At 30.9% G+C, this 21,234-nt stretch overlaps 1 protein-coding gene across 10 annotated transcripts; it reads left to right on the top strand.

Annotated features, from left to right (window-relative positions):
• The first annotated feature begins 16,917 nt into the window (after window positions 1-16,917).
• LOC123909648 (squamosa promoter-binding-like protein 12) lies at window positions 16,918-20,935 on the top strand. 10 transcript variants are annotated; one of them, XM_045960522.1, is made up of 5 exons: window positions 16,918-17,202; window positions 18,924-19,603; window positions 19,741-19,877; window positions 19,994-20,203; window positions 20,372-20,935. In XM_045960522.1, exons 2-5 carry the CDS (start codon window positions 18,972-18,974, stop codon window positions 20,701-20,703), a joined length of 1,311 nt encoding a protein of 436 aa, XP_045816478.1. In that variant the 5' UTR covers window positions 16,918-17,202; window positions 18,924-18,971; the 3' UTR covers window positions 20,704-20,935. The 10 variants fall into 10 exon arrangements, with proteins under 10 accessions (XP_045816478.1, XP_045816477.1, XP_045816476.1 ...); XM_045960521.1 differs by having other exon boundaries at window positions 16,947-17,202; window positions 19,741-19,892; window positions 20,375-20,935; XM_045960520.1 differs by having other exon boundaries at window positions 16,948-17,206; window positions 18,931-19,603; window positions 19,741-19,892.
• The last annotated feature ends 299 nt before the right edge of the window (window positions 20,936-21,234 follow it).

A 21,234-nucleotide genomic window follows, 5' to 3' on the forward strand; every position in this document is an offset into this window, starting at 1 on the left:
AGGAAAAACCATTATCACTTTTTCTCATTTTAACTCCAAGAATCACATCAGCTTCTCCTAGATCTTTCATATCAAAATGAGAGGATAAAAATAATTTGGTCTTTTCCACTACAGTCACATTAGTACCGAAAATTAACATGTCATCAACATATAAACATATTATCACACATTCTTGTCCAAACAATTTAGAGTAAACACAAGTGTCAGATGAATTCACAATATAACCATCACTTACCAAAGTTTGGTCAAATTTTTCATACCATTGTTTGGGAGCCTGTTTAAGGCCATATAATGATTTTCTCAACTTACACACTTTGTTCTCTTGACCTTGAATCACATAGCCCTCAGGTTGTTCCACATAAATTTCTTCTCTCGAGTCACCATTAAGAAAAGCTGTCTTTACATCCATTTGATGCACTATAAGTCCATGAATAGCAGCTAAAGCAACAAGAGAACGGATTGTGGAAATTTTAGTAACAGGAGAATATGTATCAAAATAGTCAATTTCTTTCTTTTGAGTGTAACCCACAACTACTAATCTAGCCTTAAATTTATCAATGGTTCCATCAGTTCTTAATTTCTTCCTAAATATCCATTTACATCTAATTGGTTTACTTCCTTTAGGCAAATCAACCAAATCCCAAGTATGATTCGACATGATAGAATCTAATTCACTATTAATTGCCTCTTTCCAAAAGTTAGCATCAATAGAAGTTACAGCCTCATTATAAGTTTTAGGATCTTCCTCAATGAGAAAAGTAGATACAAATGCATCATTTACTTTATCAACATCATTGTTTTCAATCAAGAAGGCAGTAACAAAATCTGGTCCAAAACTACTTTCTATTCTCTTCCTTTTACTTCTAAGTTCTTTAACTTGTTCATGTGCAACAGAAGAATAAATAGGCAAATGTAAGGGCACTGAAGTAGTATTAGAAGAAGAACTTAATTCATTAACATGTTTAGTTAAAGGAAATTCTTGTTCAAAAAATTCTGCATTTCTAGATTCACAAATAGAATTATCATTCAAACGCAAGAACCTATATGCAGCACTATTTTGAGCATATCCAATAAACACACAATCAAAAGTTTTGGTACCTACATTAGTCCTCTTAAAATCTGGTAAAGCTACCTTAGCTAGACACCCCCATACTTTTAAAAAATTTAAATTTGGCGCAAATCCTTTCCATAATTCATAGGGAGTTTTATCTAGTCGTTTATGAGGAACTCTATTTAGAATATAACAAGCCGACAAAATAGCTTCCCCCCACATTTGGGTAGACATACCAGAACTTAATAACATAGCGTTCATCATTTCTTTAAGTGTTCTATTTTTCCTTTCCGCTATGCCATTTTGTTCAGGAGTATAAGGGGCACTAGTTTCATGGATAATCCCATTCTTTTCACAAAAATTCTTAAGAAAAATAGTTCCATATTCACCACCCCTATCAGACCTAAGTCTTTTAATTTTACGGTCTAATTGGTTTTCAACTTCTGCCTTATATTTTAAAAACATTTCTTCAGCCTCATCTTTTGTCCTTAGAAGATAAACTTTGGCATATCTAGAAAAATCATCTATGAAAGTAATAAAATATGCTTTACCTCCTCTACTAACAGTGTTTTTGAAATCAGCCAAATCCGTGTGAATTAATTCAAGCAGTTCCGTAGTTCTATTTGTGACAGGTTTAAAAGGTTTCTTTGCAAACTTAGCTTCCACGCATATAGGACACTTAGAAAAGTTATGTATATCTAGCACATTAATTAGATTCATATTTCTAAGTTTCTTAATAGAATTCACATTCACATGTCCTAGTCTACCATGCCACAAATTAACATACTCAGCAATATAAACAGAACCAACAGGTGATATAGCATTAGATGTGTTAGGAATGGTGTTCAATACAAATAAACCATCAGCTAGATATCCCTTCCCCACAAAGTTCCCATTTTTAGTTATAACTACTTTATCAGCTTCAAAAACCAATTTTAATCCAGCTCTATTTAGACAACTACCAGAAATTAGGTTCCTACGCAGAGAGGGAACATATAAAACATCACTCAAAGATAATGTTTTTCCAGAAGTAAGTTTAAGGAGAATCTTTCCTTTACCAAGCACTCCAGTTGTAGCTGAATTTCCCATGAAAACACATTCTCCATCAACAGCATCCTCAATCTGGTGAAAAAGCTCTTTGTTGGCGCATAAGTGTTTAGAAGCACCGGTATCTAGAATCCAGTCCACCTTGTTGTCGACCAGGTTTGCCTCGACTACCACAGCAGCTATCACTTCTTCATCTTCTGCTAGATGTGCTTGAGGGACAGATGGAGCAGCAGACTTCGAGTTATTATATTGTTGTCCCTTCCTCAATTGGCACTGATAAGCTTTATGACCTGTTCTGCCACAAACATAGCAATCAACCTTTCTTTTCTGAATCCTGTTGTCAGCTTTGTTGATATTAGTGTGTGTTTTCTGTTGTCCATTTTTCTGTTTCCCATTTTTCTGGAACCTTTTTTCTTTTCCTTTTGACCTGTTTTGATCAGCAAACTCAACAACATTAGCATTAACTGAATTTACAGAATGTAAAACATGCTTATCTTTAAGTCGGTTGGCCTCCTCTGTCTTCATATGATTTATTAATTCTTGAAGTGACAAGTCTCTCTTCTTGTGTTTCAGTTGGTTGCGGTAGTCACTCCAAGAAGGTGGAAATTTTTCTAAAAGCACATTAGCTTGTAATATCTCACACATCTTCATTCCTTCATTTAGTATGTCACCAACTAGATTCTCATACTCATGAATTTGCTCCATGATTGGTTTGTCATCTGACATTTGAAAACGCATCCAATTTCCTACAACATATTTCTTTCTTCCAGCATCGTCATCGCCGTAACGTTTCAGCAGAGTGTCCCATATTGCCTTTGCAGACTTTTGATTAATGAAAAGATCAAACAGATTATCTGCCATATGAGTAAGCAGATGACCTCTAGTAGTTTTGTTGTCCTTTTCATATTTCTTCTTAGCTTCTTCGTCAGCTTTCTTGGTTTCTGCAGGAAGCGGTGTGACGATAGGGGTAGCAGGAGTAGATGATTCAACAGCGTTGACAGCAGTGTTGACATCAGCGGGAGGATCTTCAAATAGCACATAATCAACCTCTAAGGCTTCAAACAAAATCAACAGTTTTTGAGACCATCTCCTATAATTTGAGCCGTCTAGAGGTTCCATTTTCGACATATCCGGAATGATTCTTGATAGACTTTCAGCCATTTTTGTTTAGTACTTGAATAAAAAGGATAATTTTGCTTTCAAATTGTTGGAATATATTAGGAGTAGTACAAAACAAAAAGAGTGTAACACATATTGGAAGTTTGTTGTGCCGTGAAAAATCACTGCCTTGAAAGCAAAATTCGGCTAGACCTTGATGCAATCTAGATTGCCGACTGCTTCCCAAGGTTAACACAACGAGCCTACGAACACGTGCACTCGTGGCCTTAGGCTATGGAAATCACAGAACAATTGCTCAGATTCTAGAAGTAGAAGATAAGAAAAAGAAGTGAAGTAAAGAGAAGAATGTTCTCCCCTGTCACAAAACTATGACAGTCTTTTAAATAGAAAACCAATGAAAACCGTTCTATATTTTTTTCAGTAAAACAGCTCCTCTTATTCCTTAATAATAGCCAAACAATTGAAATCAATTGACAGTTAGAAATATGCTAATAAATTGGAGGTTATGCAATCTGATTTATAACTAATCAAGAGCAATAAAAGGAGAGATTTGTTAAGGAATGAAAATCTTAACTGATGAAAATCAATTAAGGAAAATATGGAATAAAGTAAAAAATATTTTCTACCAATGTGGGACATCACAAAGAAAAGAATGGCTTCAGTTTGCCATTGTCCAACATACCCCACCACTTTTTATTTCATATTTTTATTTAAATTTATATTTTTATTTTTATGATTACATAAAATTACAATTCTCGATTAAAATTAAATTAAAATAATTAATACTTAATGATTTATTTTTTAGTTTTTTGTAATAAAAACAAAATTTGAAAATTGTTGGAATTTTGGTAATTGTTCGGATTTTGATAATTGTTGGGATAATTAGAAGAATTTTTTTCCTGTGTCCAAATCAAATGAACCAAGTCTCTATTTATAGACAAAAAAAATCATGAATTTTGGTGAAAAAAATAAAAAATAAAAAATTAATTTGCAACGAAAAAATTCAGCCAACCAATCCCATCCAGCCACGTGGCTGGATCTTATCAAGTAACACTCTCTCTCCTCGCGTGTGGCACACGCGCTTGCTGTGAGCCACAAGAAACCTGCCGCGTGTCTCTCTTGTCTTCCTTCAAATGTGTTGAACAATTTCATCTCCTCTCCCCTCCATGTCATGTTCAACATGCCTTTCAACACACCATTGGGGCAATTTTTATAGTTGAATGATGTTTCAACATGACCATTGTGGATGGTCTTAGATAGCCCTACTTATTTTTCTCTTTGCGACCTCATCACTTTAAAGCGTAAAATCATTTCTTTCCGAGTCATCAGACAAAGCACACCTTTGATACTTTTAGCTTCTGAACTTTCAATTTTTCCACTCATAAGTTAGATAGCAAATATGTAATAGGAAAAATTGAGGACAAAAAAAAAATTCAATCAGATATATTAATTTCTTTTTTTTTATAAATGATATATTAATTTCTTTAATGTATGTAAAAAACAAGTTTTTTTTTTTTAAAAAAAATATTAACGATGAAAGGGAGCACTAGTAATTTCTTGGGTAGAATTTCCCTCCCGCCGAAGCTATTTTCTTTTGTTAGTGAAACTAGAGCTTCGACCCGTGCGGTGCACCGGTCTAATAACCTAATATGTAACAAAAAAATTATAATATTAAAAGTTATTTTAAAAAAACTTTATTGTAAGCAAATGATGCGAGTTTGATTTCCACTGTAGATATATTTAAAACTGCAATAAAAAGAGAGGGAATATAGAAGAGAAGATTATAAATGCATTTAATATTAGGTTAACATATTAGGATTTTAACTTTAATTACAACTAGAACTTTGACCCATGCGGGCATGGGTCTAATTAGGTGTAATATGTAATAATAAAAAATAAAATACAAAAATTCTAAGAGCATTTTCAATAAGAGTAGTATAGGGAATTTCATGGACTAATTATTCTATATTTGTTTATGTGCTTATTTTATATTTTATATATTTTTTAAATAATTTTTGAACCCCATCGTTTTGTTTACTTATTAAAAAAAAATTGCTGATAACTAAAGGTTCAAAAATTGATGATAATTAAAGGTTAAAAAAAAATTAAAGACGTAATCAAGAACATAAACTTAAGTAGACATCCATAAATAAATAAAAATTGTGATTAATTCCGCCGTTCAAATTTATTGAAAACAGGGTTAACATATTAGGATTCCTAAATTCTTTCATAATTGAAGCACATGTTTTAGCGGTTAAAATGTTTTATTGTAAGTAAGAGATGCAGGTTCGATGACAAATCTTTATATTTTTAATATAAAGCTGCAATAAAAACAAAGAGAAAATGAGGGGAAAAAATTTTGGTTTAGGGTTAACTTATGTTAGCAAGCTTATAATATAAGAGATTATCGGTTTTTAATTGTTTAAATTGTGCAATGAAAATTGATGGTGCTTAATTGTCGTATGAAATCTTTCCTATGAAAGTTGATGGAGCTTAACACTTTGTGGACATAATTTAAATCACAATTGGTCTGCTAGTGCATATTATATCAATTGATCATCGGTTAATATTAAATCTGCAATATTAAAAACAAAATAATGAATGTGATTAGTGACATGACTATGGTTGTGTTTGTTTGTATTGCAAAAAAATTGATTTATTAGAATTGAGTTTGATAATAACTTTTCAAATTACACGTGATAATAACTTTCCAAATCTTACATGATAATTATTCTCTAAATTTATGATCCGGTAGAAAAAAAATCATTGATCAGGAAAGACATAAAAATATTTCGCGATGAATAATATAGTCAACAATAATTTTGATATGATATACTTTTAAAATTGATGGTGCTTATCAATTATTGCACATAATTTTAATCATAATTGGTATACTTGCCATAATGGTTGGAAATATTGCCTTGCATTGAAGGGTTACGGGTTCGAATCCTAGTCAAGACAAAATTGTATTATTTTTTAATAAAAATTGCAAGTCTTGCATTGAAGGGTTACGGGTTCGAATCCTAGTCAAGACAAAATTGTATTATTTTTTAATAAAAATTGCAAGATAAAATGGAGGGAAAACATGGAAAACAAATTAGGGTTTAGAGTTTGCTTGTGTATACAAGCTTATAATATAAAAGATGTCCCTCCAAAACCACTCGATGCCATTCCCTTTTTTTTTCCATTCAATTCAATGGTCTCATAACTCATAAGTATCACGCAATTGAGTACAATAATAAGTAGTGATTATGGTTACACACGCTTCCCTTTTTTTCTTTTTTCTTCTTTAATTTAATAATAACAAAAACTAATCCACTTTGTTTGCAGCCGAAATAAATTAATAAGGATTAATTCATATATATATTTTTTTTTGGTTTAAGGATTAATTCATATTTTAGTTCATGTACTCCTAATATAAGTGAAATTCATATTTTGTCCCGGTAAATAAAATAAAATTTGATTTCATTCTAATAATATTATATTCTTCAAATTACATCATCGATTAACATTGTCATTAGAATTTGATGACATGGCAAGGTGATTTCGATTATTCTATGATTTTTTTCATTTGTTTTATGTTCATGTGCCATCTAAAATGGACTTAACTTAATTTAAAATGTAAGTTTATTATTATTATTTAATTTTCTGTTTAAATTAAAATAAATAAAAAACAGTATTTTCTTCATCATCTTCATCAAATTAAATTTTCAGTATCATGCGACAGTAAAAAATTCATACTTGAAAATGTAGTGTTGAAAAATGGTAAATTTAATTTATTTATTTTAAATTGTTTTTTGCGATAAAAAAAAAAAAACTTTTGTTTTACTTAAGTAGTACTCTTAAAAGCCATTGTTAGTCTGATTAAAATATTATTTAAAAACAAGTGAACAACACATTTAATTTGCATAGGTTCCAAGCTAGCACCCAGAAGGAGCAAGTCATCATGAATTAAACTTAGGATGAACTATAAGTATAAAAGTATAATTTAGTAAACAAAAAATAATTAAATATTGTCTCAGAAGCTTAATTTAGTTTGAGAGTGAAAGTTTTTAACCACTGGACTACTTGTAAAATAAAATATCAAATATTGAATAACATATACTCTTTCCGGTTCTAAATATAAGAGAAAGTCTATTTTTTATATTCATTAAGAATCTAATTTATCTGATTCATAATATAGATTAAATATATTAGATTCTTAATGAATCTAAAAAATAAATTTTCTCTTATATTTAAGATCGGAGGGAGTAATGTAAAACTATTTTATACTAACGTACATTTTTTATTTTCTCTAAAAAAAAATTGAAAAGGTTTGTATTCCATTACTTTTGTTGGTTTCTCTTTTAACTATCCTTGCACTGCACAATTGAAGCTATAGCAAAAACATCAACATCCAACAACCTGAAAAAGCAAAAACCAATGCAACGTATTAAAAAAGAAATTAAACAAAAAGGTGTGGCAGAGTGGGGAATTTGATTTGCAGTTTAGAAAAAAGAATACTACTAGATGATTTTGATAAGAAGGTGTTCATGATGATCATGATAAGAAAGAAGATATTAGAAAGGTTTGGACTAGAGTGGTTTCTTTTGAATGATTAGGTTTCTGAAAACCAAAGAAGGAAAAATGAGATGCATATTTTGCGGTGAGTAATGATTTCATTTGGCTTAGGAAAATGAAGGAAAGATGAGAGAGATTAACACGGTTAAACAACCACATATTAATATAGAAATTAGAAAAGGATGACAACATGTTGGGGATCACATTTCGCACCGTTATCATAGAGTGTTGTAACCGATCTTAGTTGTCCTATTTCTAATTGACGATTGAAATTATTTTGCTTTATAAAATTGTATTTTAAATCTGAACTGTTTGATCTCAAATTAACATCTATGATTGATTACCACATGAAATTGCGATAATTTTTGTTATTTAACATGTGCCTTTAAGACACACGTAGCAGGAGGGTGAGATGTTGTATATAGGAAACTACATTTTTAAGATAGAAAAATGCTAACTAGTGTTTTGAGGACATAAGGAAGCAAATATAGTAACAGTATTTTGAAATTTATATAGGATGTGTTTGGTAACACAAATAAGTTAGCTTATGGTTTATTATATAAGTTTATAAGCTTGTTTCAAAAAATTAGAGGTGTTTGGTAACAAGTTTTTTTTACTAGCTTAGAGTTTTTTTTTTCAGATGTTTTTTCAAGTAGTGTTTGAGCTTATAGCTTATAGCTTATAGCTTTTTACACTTTATTTCATTTTTACCCTTTAATTTAATAACTACCTACTCTAAAAAAGAAACTAGTCACTATCAATTATGTCATTTTATATTTATTAACCACTTTAAAAGCTAATTTTACCAAACACTTTAATTTCAATTAGCTAGCTTTTCAGCTATAAGCTAATTTTTCAGCTATCAGCTAGCTTATAGCTTATTTTTACCAAACAGACTCATAGTCAAATTTTTAAAAGGAAAAAGCTATGTCTCGCGAAAATTATTATCCCGACAGCATCATGACTAGAGACATGGTATTGCATTCAACTCTCTAATATATATCAAACCACACATGTATTCTAATAAAAGGAAGATCTAACGGTGGAAAATGATTCGTGAAGCATTCGTGGAATTGTTTTCGTGATGAATAGCAAAGCCCTTTTTAAAAATATAAAAAAAAAAAAGTTACTTTTAATATAAAATTTATGTTTATTAATTTCTTAAAGAACACTGGTTAACATAATAACCCTTTAAGTTATGATGTGTTCCTAATTTTGTTGAATAACAAAAAACAAAGTTTATGACTAAAATATTAGCAATGAATATATTTACGTATCCAAATCACTAACTAAATAAATATACGAGGAATTCATGAATATAATTCAATTGGTAACAACATTATGATTCAAATTTCGATATTCATGTATTTATCTTGAAAGGTAAAATTACAACGCTTAATTTCTTAAAATAAATAAATATATGAGGATATATGGTTTTAATTTTAATATACTTGGGGGACTATGTCGCTGGAATAGGATTTCCTGCAGATAGTCCCCAGAATAGGATTTCCTGCAGTTACAGCATCCTGCTCTAATTGATCTTAGCTGTCCGATCTAAAATTAGTAGTTGAGATTGATTTGATCATAAAACTATATGAAATATTATAACCGTTTGATCTTGAATGAATGACTGAGATTTAATATTGCGCGAAACAACGTGTAAAATGAACTGCAGCGATTCTCAATCCCTATGTCGCTAACCATTCAGATATTAAAATCACTCTTCTATCTTTGGTGGGTATGTAATGCAGCATCATTGCAAAATGGCCATGATGATGATCATGATTCATGATGGATTCCCTTCTTTTACGTGTGCATAAGTGCTTCCATTTGATTTTCACTTTACTTTTTCACCTTATCATTCATAGTCATACCCTACCGGGTTATATATTATGGATCGATCAATAGATTGAGATTCTATGCGGTTGAACCGCAGTCATGTAGAAGTAGATTTCGGGCCGTTCGATCTTGATCAGACAATCTCGATGTCATTTTAGAATTTTATATTGAACAAAAAAATATTATTTTAAGATTTGAACCATATAATCCTAATCAACCAATCCTAATTGCCTGCAATCATGCGGTCCGACTGCATTCAATCTAATTTCTAGATGAAGTTCCATCGAGCTTCTTCATGTGCATTCACAATCACATTCTTTCTTCTGCATCCTTTGCCCCCATTCTCTAACAGGAGTGAGATTCATTTTCTTTTTTCTTTTGCATATTTAATAGTTATTTGATCTTAATCGAACAATATAAAAAATATAGATTTTTATTTTTACTGAATAATTTAAAATTATAGAATTTAAATTTAGTCATTTTAATCTTGATCAAACGCTTACAGACTTTATGACAAATTGGATATGTAGTGGGAGAATACTTTGAAATATATTTGAGAAGGTTGTGTTTAAATTTAGATTGCAAAGTATTAATCGTCCCATTAATAAAGTGTACACAAATGAAAAAATTATTGGTTTATTTACTAATAATAGCATAAAATGCAATGTACTATATAGAAAATATTAAATTAAGAATGACAGAAGTAAGAGTACGTAGTGTTTTTTTTTATTTTGTTTTGAAAATTATCTTTTTGAAGGAATATTTTGAAAAATATTAACAAGGGTCATTAGCATTGACGAAGATACAAGTTAGCATTGACAAAGATACCGATTGTCGAATGGAACATTAAGTGTGACTTGATCGTGAGACTCCATTAAACATAATAACACACTATTTTTAAAGTATTTGTAGTCAAGTTTTACTGTGATATATGCTTGTTCAAAAAAAAAAAAATTACTGTGATATGATATAGTAGTAAAACATAGAAATTATTATGTGAGTAGACTGATGATCATATGAGTCATGAATATGAGATATAAGTCTTCACATTTTTTTTGAATATATATATATATATATTATGAGATATCAAGTTTTGTTTACTTATTAATGAGCCCGTGATGAATCTAAAAAAAACATTTGGCGGTAGTTATTAGATTTGTTGATGAGTTTGAATATGTTAAGGAGTGTTTCTTGGATATAATTACATGTGGACGATACAACATCATCCACTCTTAAGCAAGGGATTTGTTCAATAATGTCTCATAACAATCTTGGCATTCAAAATGTTCGAGGCCAATGATATAATGGTACTAGTAATATGAAGAGGGTTGAATGGTTTTAAAGTTTTGATTATTTAAGAATGTCCTTATGCATACTATGTATATTGTTTGGCTCATCAATTACAACTTGTTCTTGTTGCATCAGCTAAGGAAGTAGCAGAAGTTCGTATATTTTTTAAACTTTGAATAAGATTGTTAATGTTGTGTGTTCTTCTTGTAAACGAAATGATGAGTTGCAAACTGCATATGGAAAGAATATCATTCATTTGGTTGAAAATTGTGTGATTGAAACCGGAAGAGGGGCTAATCAAATTGGAACGTTACAAAGATCTGCAAATACTAAACGGAGTTCCCATTTTAATTCAATACGTAGTGTTTTACGCATGTATAATGCAACTATTTTAGTTCTTGAAAAATACACAGTTAAAGGATCTAATGCTGCTCAAAGAAGTGATGCTAATTAAATATACTTTTAAATGAGTACTGTCATTTGAATTTGCTTTTATTCTACACGTGATGAAAGATTTTCTTACACCATGAGATTGATCAATCTAAAGGTGTAAAATGTTTACCTAATTTTTTTTTCTGGATTTTCACATATATGAATGAGCCAATCCTGATAAATTTTGTCCAAATTGGTTAATCCGGAGAGAGACAAAATTGGAAAAATAAAAATGAACATTTGGGTCTTCTTTTTTTAAAAAAACAAACATTTGGGTCTTTTAAAAACCATTTGGGTAAAAGGCCTTTCTCTAATGAAATTTATTGACCCAAAAAATAAGCAACATTTAATTCTCACATTTGTACATTAGTGACCCAAAGCATAACTAAACGAACTTTTTTCTCCCGACCCCCTCATTTCTTTTCTACCCCCCAAAAATTCGATTTTGTCCTTTACGGTTTGGAAAAATTTTGTCAACAAACTTCGGTTTTTACGAACCGAAGTTTTTAAACATGGAAAAAAAATTCGGTTTATATAAACCGAAATAACATATACCCCCCAAAAAGAAGAAAAATTTATGTGAAAATTCGTGTAGAGCTACATGTGGTAAATTTAGCATATCTCTCTGAATATACGTCGTATGCTAATGATTTTTAATCCAGTGTAAAGAAGACAAAATTTACTACAAGATTGACACCGGAATTGTTAAATTTCATTAATTATAGTATGCGAAACGCTACCTACAAGTTTGAGAAAAGTTTCTGCAAAATGTTGTAGAGATACATGTGGTAAATTTATCATAACTCTTTGAATATAAGTCGTATGCTAATGATTTTTAATCAAGTGTAAAGAAGACAAAATTTAATACAATATTGACACCAGAATTGTTAAATTTCATTAATTATAGTATGAGAAAATCTACCTACAAATTTGCTAAAAGTTTATGCAAAATGTTGTAGATATACCCGTGGTAAATATATCATAGCTCTCTGAATATAAGTCGTATGCTAATGATTTTTAATCCAGTGTAAAGAAGACAAAAGTTACTACAAGATTGATACCGGAATTGTTAAATTTCATTAAGTATAGTATGAGAAAATCTACCTGCAAGTTTGAGAAAAGTTTATGCTCTGTTTCTGTACCAGTACCCATTATTTGGTCAAACTGAACCAATTGGATAGTTAACCCTCAAAACAAAAATTATATTTGTATTCTTGACACCCTATGCTTTCCAACGAGTGGTCTTTTACTCAAATCGGACATCGTTTAGTATTTCAAATAAATTGTGGAAGTTGAGGGTCTCATACAGAATTTATGTAGGAAAGCTGGAAAAAAATTTGGAACACAATATTTCGGTTTATATAAACCGAAATTTTTTAGCATGACAAAAAAATTCGGTTCGTATAAATCGAAGTACCCCAAGGACAAAAACGGAAATTCAGGGGATAAAAAATAAATGAGAGGATCGGGAGAGAAGAGTTCTAACTAAACATGTCAAAGATTTCTCTTCCCCTATCATTTTATTATCTTTCCGAAACTCCATTTTTACCTATAAAAATAAAGTTCAAAACGTAAATTTCAAACTTTACTTTTTACCGTTATGAACTTTATTCTCACGGGAAAAAATGAAATTTCAGGAAATAAAACATGCCTTGATAAATCATAGAACTCTCTCATTCATTTTGATTCCTAAAACTGTACAAGCATGTGGACTATTTGATCAATTCATTCATTCACACCCACCACTTTATAATGTATACTGTACATGACAATCACTCTAACTTCCAAACGTTCATAAATAGTTAGCTATTAAATTATTAATGTAACTAAATATAAAGGGGAAAAGGACATGGCAAGAGAATTGTACAAGAATTGAAGCCAGAAACATGTGTTTGTAAGAAGAGCAACAGTGAAATTGGTTTTGTAAATTGAATGAATTGTTAACAATAATAAGCACCAATAGGGTAAGAATAATAATCTAAGAAATCAATGCAACCTACATTTTACAATCAATCAAAGAATGCATTTGTTGAGTACAACCTACTAGTTAAATAGTTATAATCAATCAAAGAGTGCATTTGGTGGGAAAAATAATAATACGATATATATATATATATGATATATATATATATATATATATATATATATATATATATATATATATATATATATATATAGAGGTTTTTAAGAAAAACAAGATTTTCACTTTGAAAAAATTTATTGCACAATTTTTGAAACTAATTTTCTATATCAAGTACTTTAACATGTGTCTTTATGGTATATATTAGTTTTCTCGTTGATAAAATCATATAGAGGTATTATTGTATTCACATAGATTTCCTGAATTCACTGTATTCTAAATTTATGGTTTCATTGAAATGTTGATTCAAGTATCAAATTGAAAAAGTGGCTTAAATTATCAAGTAAAAAATTGTGATGGGATTAAATGTTTTCTTGTACTTATTAACTTATGATGTCTCTCTCAATTAATCGATACAATAACATTACGATCCAACATGTACCGTAAACCTAGCCCTATGTTTAGCAACTAGAATTCACATATGAATTTATTTCAAATTCTTTAAATAAAAAGTCTATGTCTTGCATTTTCTAAATTAATAAAAAAAAAATTCAAAATTTAACGTCAGAAAATTATTACATGCAAAAATAAATATCAACATATTGAACATGTATTATATATAACTAGTCGGATCAAGAGTTTACATCCAAATCCTAGCTAACTAAACTTAATTCCAATTAAATAAATCAAGAGTTTACTCATAATAACTAAACTTAATTCCCCCGCCTCCCATGATGGAAAATTGATTCTCCCATGTCTTCAAAACGAGTTCTAAGATACAAAAATTGTGTTTCTCAAATGTTTTGAATCTATTTTTATAAAAGACTAAAAGTGTAAATTCGCTATAAGCGGATGTCTCGCTTAATACATGAACGTTTCTCCAGGTGGAGGAAAATGTCAAATGTCAGCTCATCCTCCAAGTCACTAAATTCGCCTAGATTTGCTAAGCGAAATATGTTCGCTCAGCGAATGTGCCATTGCATGATCCTTGGAACTTCCTGAAACCTCTTGCTTTGAGCTCAGTTCTACATTTTGTCTTGGTTTGCTTCAACCTTGCTATGAACTTTGACACTTTCTATCTTGCCTCACTATTTTCTTGCTTTGGTTGCCTAGCTAGCATACATAGACTCAATTTTTTTCTCTTTATCTTTCTTTCTTGTTAAACTAAAAATCTACAAAAGTGAAGAAAAATTGGTGAAAGTAGCTTAACTGAAATTTTAATTATAAAAGGTTGACATTTACATAAATTTGGTTTTTTTTCTTCTTCTTAAGATTACTTGTAAAACAAGTTAATAAGTGCCTTAAATAAATACATAAAATAACTGAAATTTGGCACTTATGATCCTGCAAATAGGGACCACTTGAATTTTAGTCCCTGTTATTTCAAATCTTTTTAATTTGACAGCGTAATTTTAATTTGGTCCCTAAATCCATTTTTTAAAGTTACACATTTTGCTAATGTGTAATTGTTGACGCCTCATTTAATTTTGCAGTTAATGGACCAAATTGTCCTTATGCGACAAAAAAATCAACAGAGAAAAGAAGTTTGTATTTTATCTTCAGTCTTATACTTTTGCAAACTTTAAATAGAAAAAAAATGATATTTTAGTTCTCTCCATCTTTTTTATTTGAGGCATAATGGCAATTTGGTCACTTAAGACTTAAGTGATGATCTTATTAAAAAAAAAAACGTGTTTAATATTATATAAATATTAAAGCAGAGCTTTTTAAGAATAATTGAAAAGCATGGTTCCATGGTTAGGTGATTGTATTGCAACATAAGTCTTGCATGTTCAATCCTCTTATGTGCCATTTCTTAAGTCGATAGTTTTGACTGCATCATACCGATTCACACCGGTTTGAAAACATGGCCGGTCTATCATGCATCTCACTAATCACCACATCAATTTTTGACCGAGTCAATCTAATTTTCTGGTTCGATTTTTAAAATTGTGTGTGTTTTTTTGTAAATGTTGAAGTATTGAGTTCTTTTTATGCTTATAAAAAAGATTGTAAACAAAAATAACAACTATGCTACTATTTTTTTTGGAGGAACTCTTGAATATAAATTTATGTGTAAGTGATATTAAGCATAGGATTATGTTTTTCCTGCTTTGAAATACTCCTTAACTCTTATTTTTTTCATAAAAATATAACTATTAACGAGGCCATAGAATTTGGTCCTTTACTTTTATAAATTATAATACTTTCTCAAGTTAAAATACATTGAATAATATTTCAATATTGACCTGATCTAACCCCTATGGTAAGAAAGAGACCAATTTGATTCTATCAATCCAACAATTAGTATAAAAATTTCATGACTATAATAAAAAATAGGCTTTGGTCCCTTAAAGATATTTTAGGTTTCACAATGGTCCCTTAAAGAAAAAAAGGTTCAGATTGATCCCTTAAAGACACATTTGTTTCTCAATTGGTCATTTCCGTCAATTTTTTACAAAAAAACGTTAGTTTAGTTGACTGAATTGTGGATGTCATTAAGTGTAAGTGATTCACTAAAAACCTTATTAATTTTTAAAATTTTAACCATTTGAATTTTTTGTTATATTTGGAGTTAAAATTTAACGGAAAGGATCAATATGACAAACATATATGTCTTTAAGGGACCAATCCAGACCTTTTTTTCTTTAAGAGACCATTGTAAAACCTAAAATGTCTTTAAGGGACCAATTGACTAATTAAACCTAAAAAATAAAAAAAAACGTTCCCATTTAATTTTAACCCATAATAATTTCCTCGATACAATAATGTCCAACACTCGAACTAAGTAAAATCAAAACAAAAAACTGTTTTCTAATCCAACTTTTTTTTTTTTTGGGTACAATTTTCTAATCCAACTTTGTTTTATTAAACTGAAACAAACAGTTACATCCAGGTTGTTTGATTTTGTTTTCATTCGATTTTCCTTTTTCTTGTCTCAAAAATTTTGTTGATTCTTTATATTCAAGCTGAGCTGTCCCGGATTTAGATTTTATGAGGTCGAAAAATGGTACAATCATCCTGTGAGTAAGTTTTAGGGGTCCGATTTTGATCGGACGGTTTAGATTTCATCACAGAATTTTATATTAAATAATAAAACTTCTTTAAGATCTGAACCGTTTGAATTGCAAAATTTTATATTGAACAAATAAAAAAATTGTCTTAAGATCTGAACCGTCTAAATTGTAGAATTTTATTTTAATAAAAAATAATAAAAAATCAAACAGTTCTAAATCGCATACTGCATATTGACTGCATGTAATCCAATTCCTACTACAATATAGAATTGGACAAATCACCATTTTGGTCCTTGAAAATGTATCTTGTCACATTCGTTCTTAATGTATCAAAATTACAATTAAGCCCATAAACATATCTTGTATTAATTATTTTGATCCTAAATTTGTTTTTTAAACCATTAATTTAGTCTTCAAATATATTTTTTGTTAGTGAACTTCGTCTATAAAATTCCTAACAAAAATAGTGGTTTGCTCATATAAAGTTATAAACAGCTGTGTTTTTTTCTCTCTATTTTGTTTTTTTCACACTGCAAAATCACCACCACACACACACACACACACACACAACAAGTGTGTGAGTGGAAAAGGAAGAGAAGAGTGAGAGTGAGAGGTACAAAGCCTCAACCATAAGGGCTAGTAGTCTAGTACTATACCACTACAACTCTATCAGTACGGTTCAACAATTTCAATTTTTGTTACAAAACAAAACAATGAGCAACACCAATGCAATCCTTTCATTACATTCTTTCTAGTTCATTCTCTATGTAAGTATGTTTATCGATCTTCTAATCTTTTTATTCCATCTATTTGTTTGTACTTTTCAGTGTAAAAAAAAGTGATTTATTTAAGCAAGAATCAGAAAAAGGAAACAAAAAACAATGATTTTATGTATGTTTATAAGTTCCGTTTTTCCTGATTTAGCTTACAAAATACCTCGAGCTCTGTGTTGATCTGTAAAGAATGACTATTTTTGTTGTTTGTTTTCAACCCATTTATGGTTTATATCTTCTTTTGTTGTTTCTGTGTCTTTCTGAGATTACCATAGAAAAAATGGGTATAGTTGTACCATATACTAGTAACAAAGCACTATTTCCAATACCCTTTTTTGTTTATGATATAAAGATGAAAACTTTGATACCAAAATGACAATGACTTGGTGGTTTTCTTTTTTGGGTCATTTTTTATTTTTGTGGATTTATGATTGGTAGTATTAATTTCGATGATGATTCTTAGTACTATTTTTGTTCAAGTGTTTTTGCTTTATACTGTTATTATTATTTCCTTTTGTGGTTGCAATATCATTTTTTTAAGCTTTCATAATGCCTTTTGGATTAGCTAGCTTATGAAAGAAAATATGCTATTTTTTCCTTTCTTTCTTGGATCTTTTTCTTCTTTGTGCACTCATATGGGTTGATTTATCATATTCTTTGGAAATTAGCATAGACGAGGAAGCTTCTGAGAAAGGTTCATGGAATTTTTCTTGGTCAAATCTTTATGCTTTTTTAGGGTAAAAGGGAAGGGACTAAATTTTTCTCTATGTACCGACAAGTCCCTAAGAAAAGAGACTCTTCTTGTTTTTTTGTTTTGGTCAACTAGTCTAGTGGTTAGAATATCACCTTTAAGTTGAATAAGTGGAAGTATAGGGTTTGAACCCCGGTCCCTGCATATTACATGCAATGTCTCTACTAACTGAGCTAAGCTCACGGAGACTGAAAAGAGACTCTTCTATTACATAATGGATTGATCTTTGCTTCTATGATGGTTTAAACTTCAGCACCAAAGCCAGCATTTAAGATGTTAGAAGTAGGTTTTTTTCCCTTCTTAGATTTGAGCATTAAAGATTATGCTTTTTCAGGTTTAGGTTGATTGGTTTCTGGCATTTATGATTTGAAGGTTTGGTTGTTGGTCTTTTAATTTTGTTAACTAAAATAAACCATGTGCCAAGATCTGTGTATTGTTGGAAGCACAAATATGTCACATCATTTTTGGGGTTGTTGTTATTGTTGTGGGGTCTCATTCAATGACTGACTCATGGCATTGCTGTGATAAATGTGAATTATTGGAATTGGAATCTGAAGGTTTCTCATGTTGAAAGTGAAGTTTAGTAGGTAGTGCATGTTAGGATTCAAAGGTGGCATCGTGATTTCGTCGAAGCTTCAAAAGCGAAGCTTTGTTAAAATTTACAGTGTTGCCGTGATTTCGTCAAATTTAGTACTAATCACTTGTAGGAAGAGTTCAGGAGTGAATTAGACATCACACGCTTATAGAAGTAATCCTCTACAAACATGCATTGATTAAGTTACTGATAAACATTTTACATCAATTAGGATTAGAATCAATAAAATTGTAAAATGCATTTATAATAGTATTATTTCTATAGTAGTATTATTTCTTTCACTTTTTTAATCTCTCTGATAGAATCTTGTATGGTTTTTCTCAGCTTCTATAGAAATTAAATGAGTGACTATTATCATTTGATTGGTAGTTTGCAGATTATTGTGATCATTTGTATATGAATTTGTGAGTCCTGGAAATGGAGTGGAACGCGAAATCTCCCGGGCAATGGGACTGGGAAAACTTGTTCTTGTTGAATTCAAAGGCAACAGAAAATCACAGGTTACAGTCTACTGATTGGAGTGCGGAGACAGACCGAGAAATCAATGTCGGAGTGTTGTTTCCATCAGGTGATAATGGTTATTCCATGTCGAAACTAGCACACGGTTCATCCTCGAGGAGCTCAAAATCTCCTTCCAATAATTCATCATCAAATGGAGAAAGCAAGACCTCTATGTTAACTCAAGAAGGTTCTCAAGACAATTCCACCGGTAAGAAAGAATTGTCTAAAGGAGATCCATTTGAAACTTCTCCAGCAGCAGAACCATTGCTCACACTAAAGCTTGGTAAAAGATTCTACTTTGAGGATGTTTGCCCTGAAACTCATTCCAAGAAAGCCTCTTCCTCTGCGGTTCCGCTTTCATGCAAAAAGAAAGGTAAATCGAAAAGTCCGGACTTACTACAGCCAAGCTGCCAGGTGGAAGGCTGTGGCCTTGACCTATCTTCTGCTAAAGAGTACCATCGAAAACATCGTGTATGTGAAAGTCATGCCAAATCACCTATGGTGGTTGTAGCCGGTTTAGAGCTACGATTTTGCCAGCAATGTAGCAGGTACATGTGATTTTTTTTTCTCAATGCAAATGCCATTTGAGTACCAACGTTATTTTTCAGGCAGATTAAGGTTCCTGTCTTTCTGGTTTGTTTTGAATAAATTGGTTAACGATTTATACCTAAACTTGATTTTGAAGGTTCCATTCTGTGTCAGAGTTTGATGATAAAAAAAGAAGCTGCAGACGACGTCTTTCAGATCACAATGCAAGGCGCCGCAAACCTCCGCCTGAAGCAGTGCAACTGAATCCATCAGCTCTGCATTCTTCACCCTATGGTATAACTCTCAAGAGTATAGACATTCCCTTATGATATTATTATGATGGAACTAAAAATCCATATCCACCTAAGAGCATTACATAGCCACCTATCTAATTTAGATTTACTCTGCAGATCGGAGGCAAATAATGGGCTCGTTCGATTTTTCAAGGACTGCTACAAATTTACCATGGCAAGGCATACTAAGTAGCAAGCTCCCCCAAACAAAAGATTTTATGCTCAAACCTCCAAAAGCCACCTTCAACAAGATTGTCACTATGCTTTCTGATGATTCCAATGGCCATCTTGCATCCAAAGGCACAGGATCCAAGAGTACATTTCCAGGTTGTTCTCTTAAAAATTTAGCGTCATGATTTCTCATTAAATAAATTTACTCTACCTCAATGGTTTATTTAACATGTAGATCATAATTGTTTTGATCATATTGTTTCCTAACTAAGTTGTAGAATTTCTAACTTTGTCTTAACTTATTTCTGCATGTTACTGGTATAGAAGATCAAGCTACCTTGTCTGATCCAAATGCTACACAAGATGTTAACCGTGCTCTCTCTCTTCTGTCAACCAATTCATGGGGTGCATATGATACCAAGTCCCTCTCCCTCGATCACTCCAACCGAACAACCGGTACTACTCAGTCTATAACACACACAATTTCTCAGCGCTCTCCATTTCCGTCGTCCGAATACTGGCACACTGATCAGCAACACACCAACTCCAGCACCTGTATCTCATTCTCAGGTTACGACAATAGCAGTCGCTTTCAAGACTTTCAGCTTTTCAATGCACCCTTTGAGTCAAGTTTCCCTTGCAGCCAGCTGGATTAATGAGTATGCTTATTATCTTTAAACAAACAAAATGAGTATGCTTATTTAAATGGTCCCAACCCCATTATGTCACTGTGTTACATATGTTTTGTAGGGCCTAATTATCTTTTGCAATGTTGGGGTTTGTTTTTTAAGAGTACTAGTCAGAAAACTTGTTTGGATGTTGATTGTTAACTCTATTTTCTGAATAGCTTATTGCAGTGATCTAAAAATTGACTTTATTTACACCAAACCATGAATGTCTTCCACCATAATTTCTTTTTATATTGCCACCTTGTTGGTTTATGCACATTATCTGGTTGTGCAAGTCATGGCATTAATAAATAATCCCTCCGGTCATTTTTAAAAAACAATTCACTTTTTAGATTCATTAAATAACTGATGTATCTGGTCTATAACATAGACCAAATATATTAATTATTTAATGAACTTAAAAAATCAATTGTTTCTTATAAATAAAAACCGAAGGTAGTATGTTATTATGAATATAAAAATCCACAGTTGAAGTATGTTGTACACCAAATTTTGAAT

Source organism: Trifolium pratense, linkage group LG2, assembly GCF_020283565.1.
Source record: "Trifolium pratense cultivar HEN17-A07 linkage group LG2, ARS_RC_1.1, whole genome shotgun sequence".
Taxonomy (NCBI): Eukaryota; Viridiplantae; Streptophyta; class Magnoliopsida; order Fabales; family Fabaceae; genus Trifolium; species Trifolium pratense.

Coding starts and splice junctions, on each gene's coding strand:
- LOC123909648 (XM_045960520.1), top strand. CDS start 18,972: ATGGAGTGGAACGCGAAATCTCCCGGGCAATGGGACTGGGAAAACTTG. Junction 19,893..19,993: donor CTATGGTATAACTCTCAAGA/GTATAGACATTC, acceptor TTTACTCTGCAG/ATCGGAGGCAAATAATGGGC. Junction 20,204..20,371: donor ATCCAAGAGTACATTTCCAG/GTTGTTCTCTTA, acceptor TTACTGGTATAG/AAGATCAAGCTACCTTGTCT.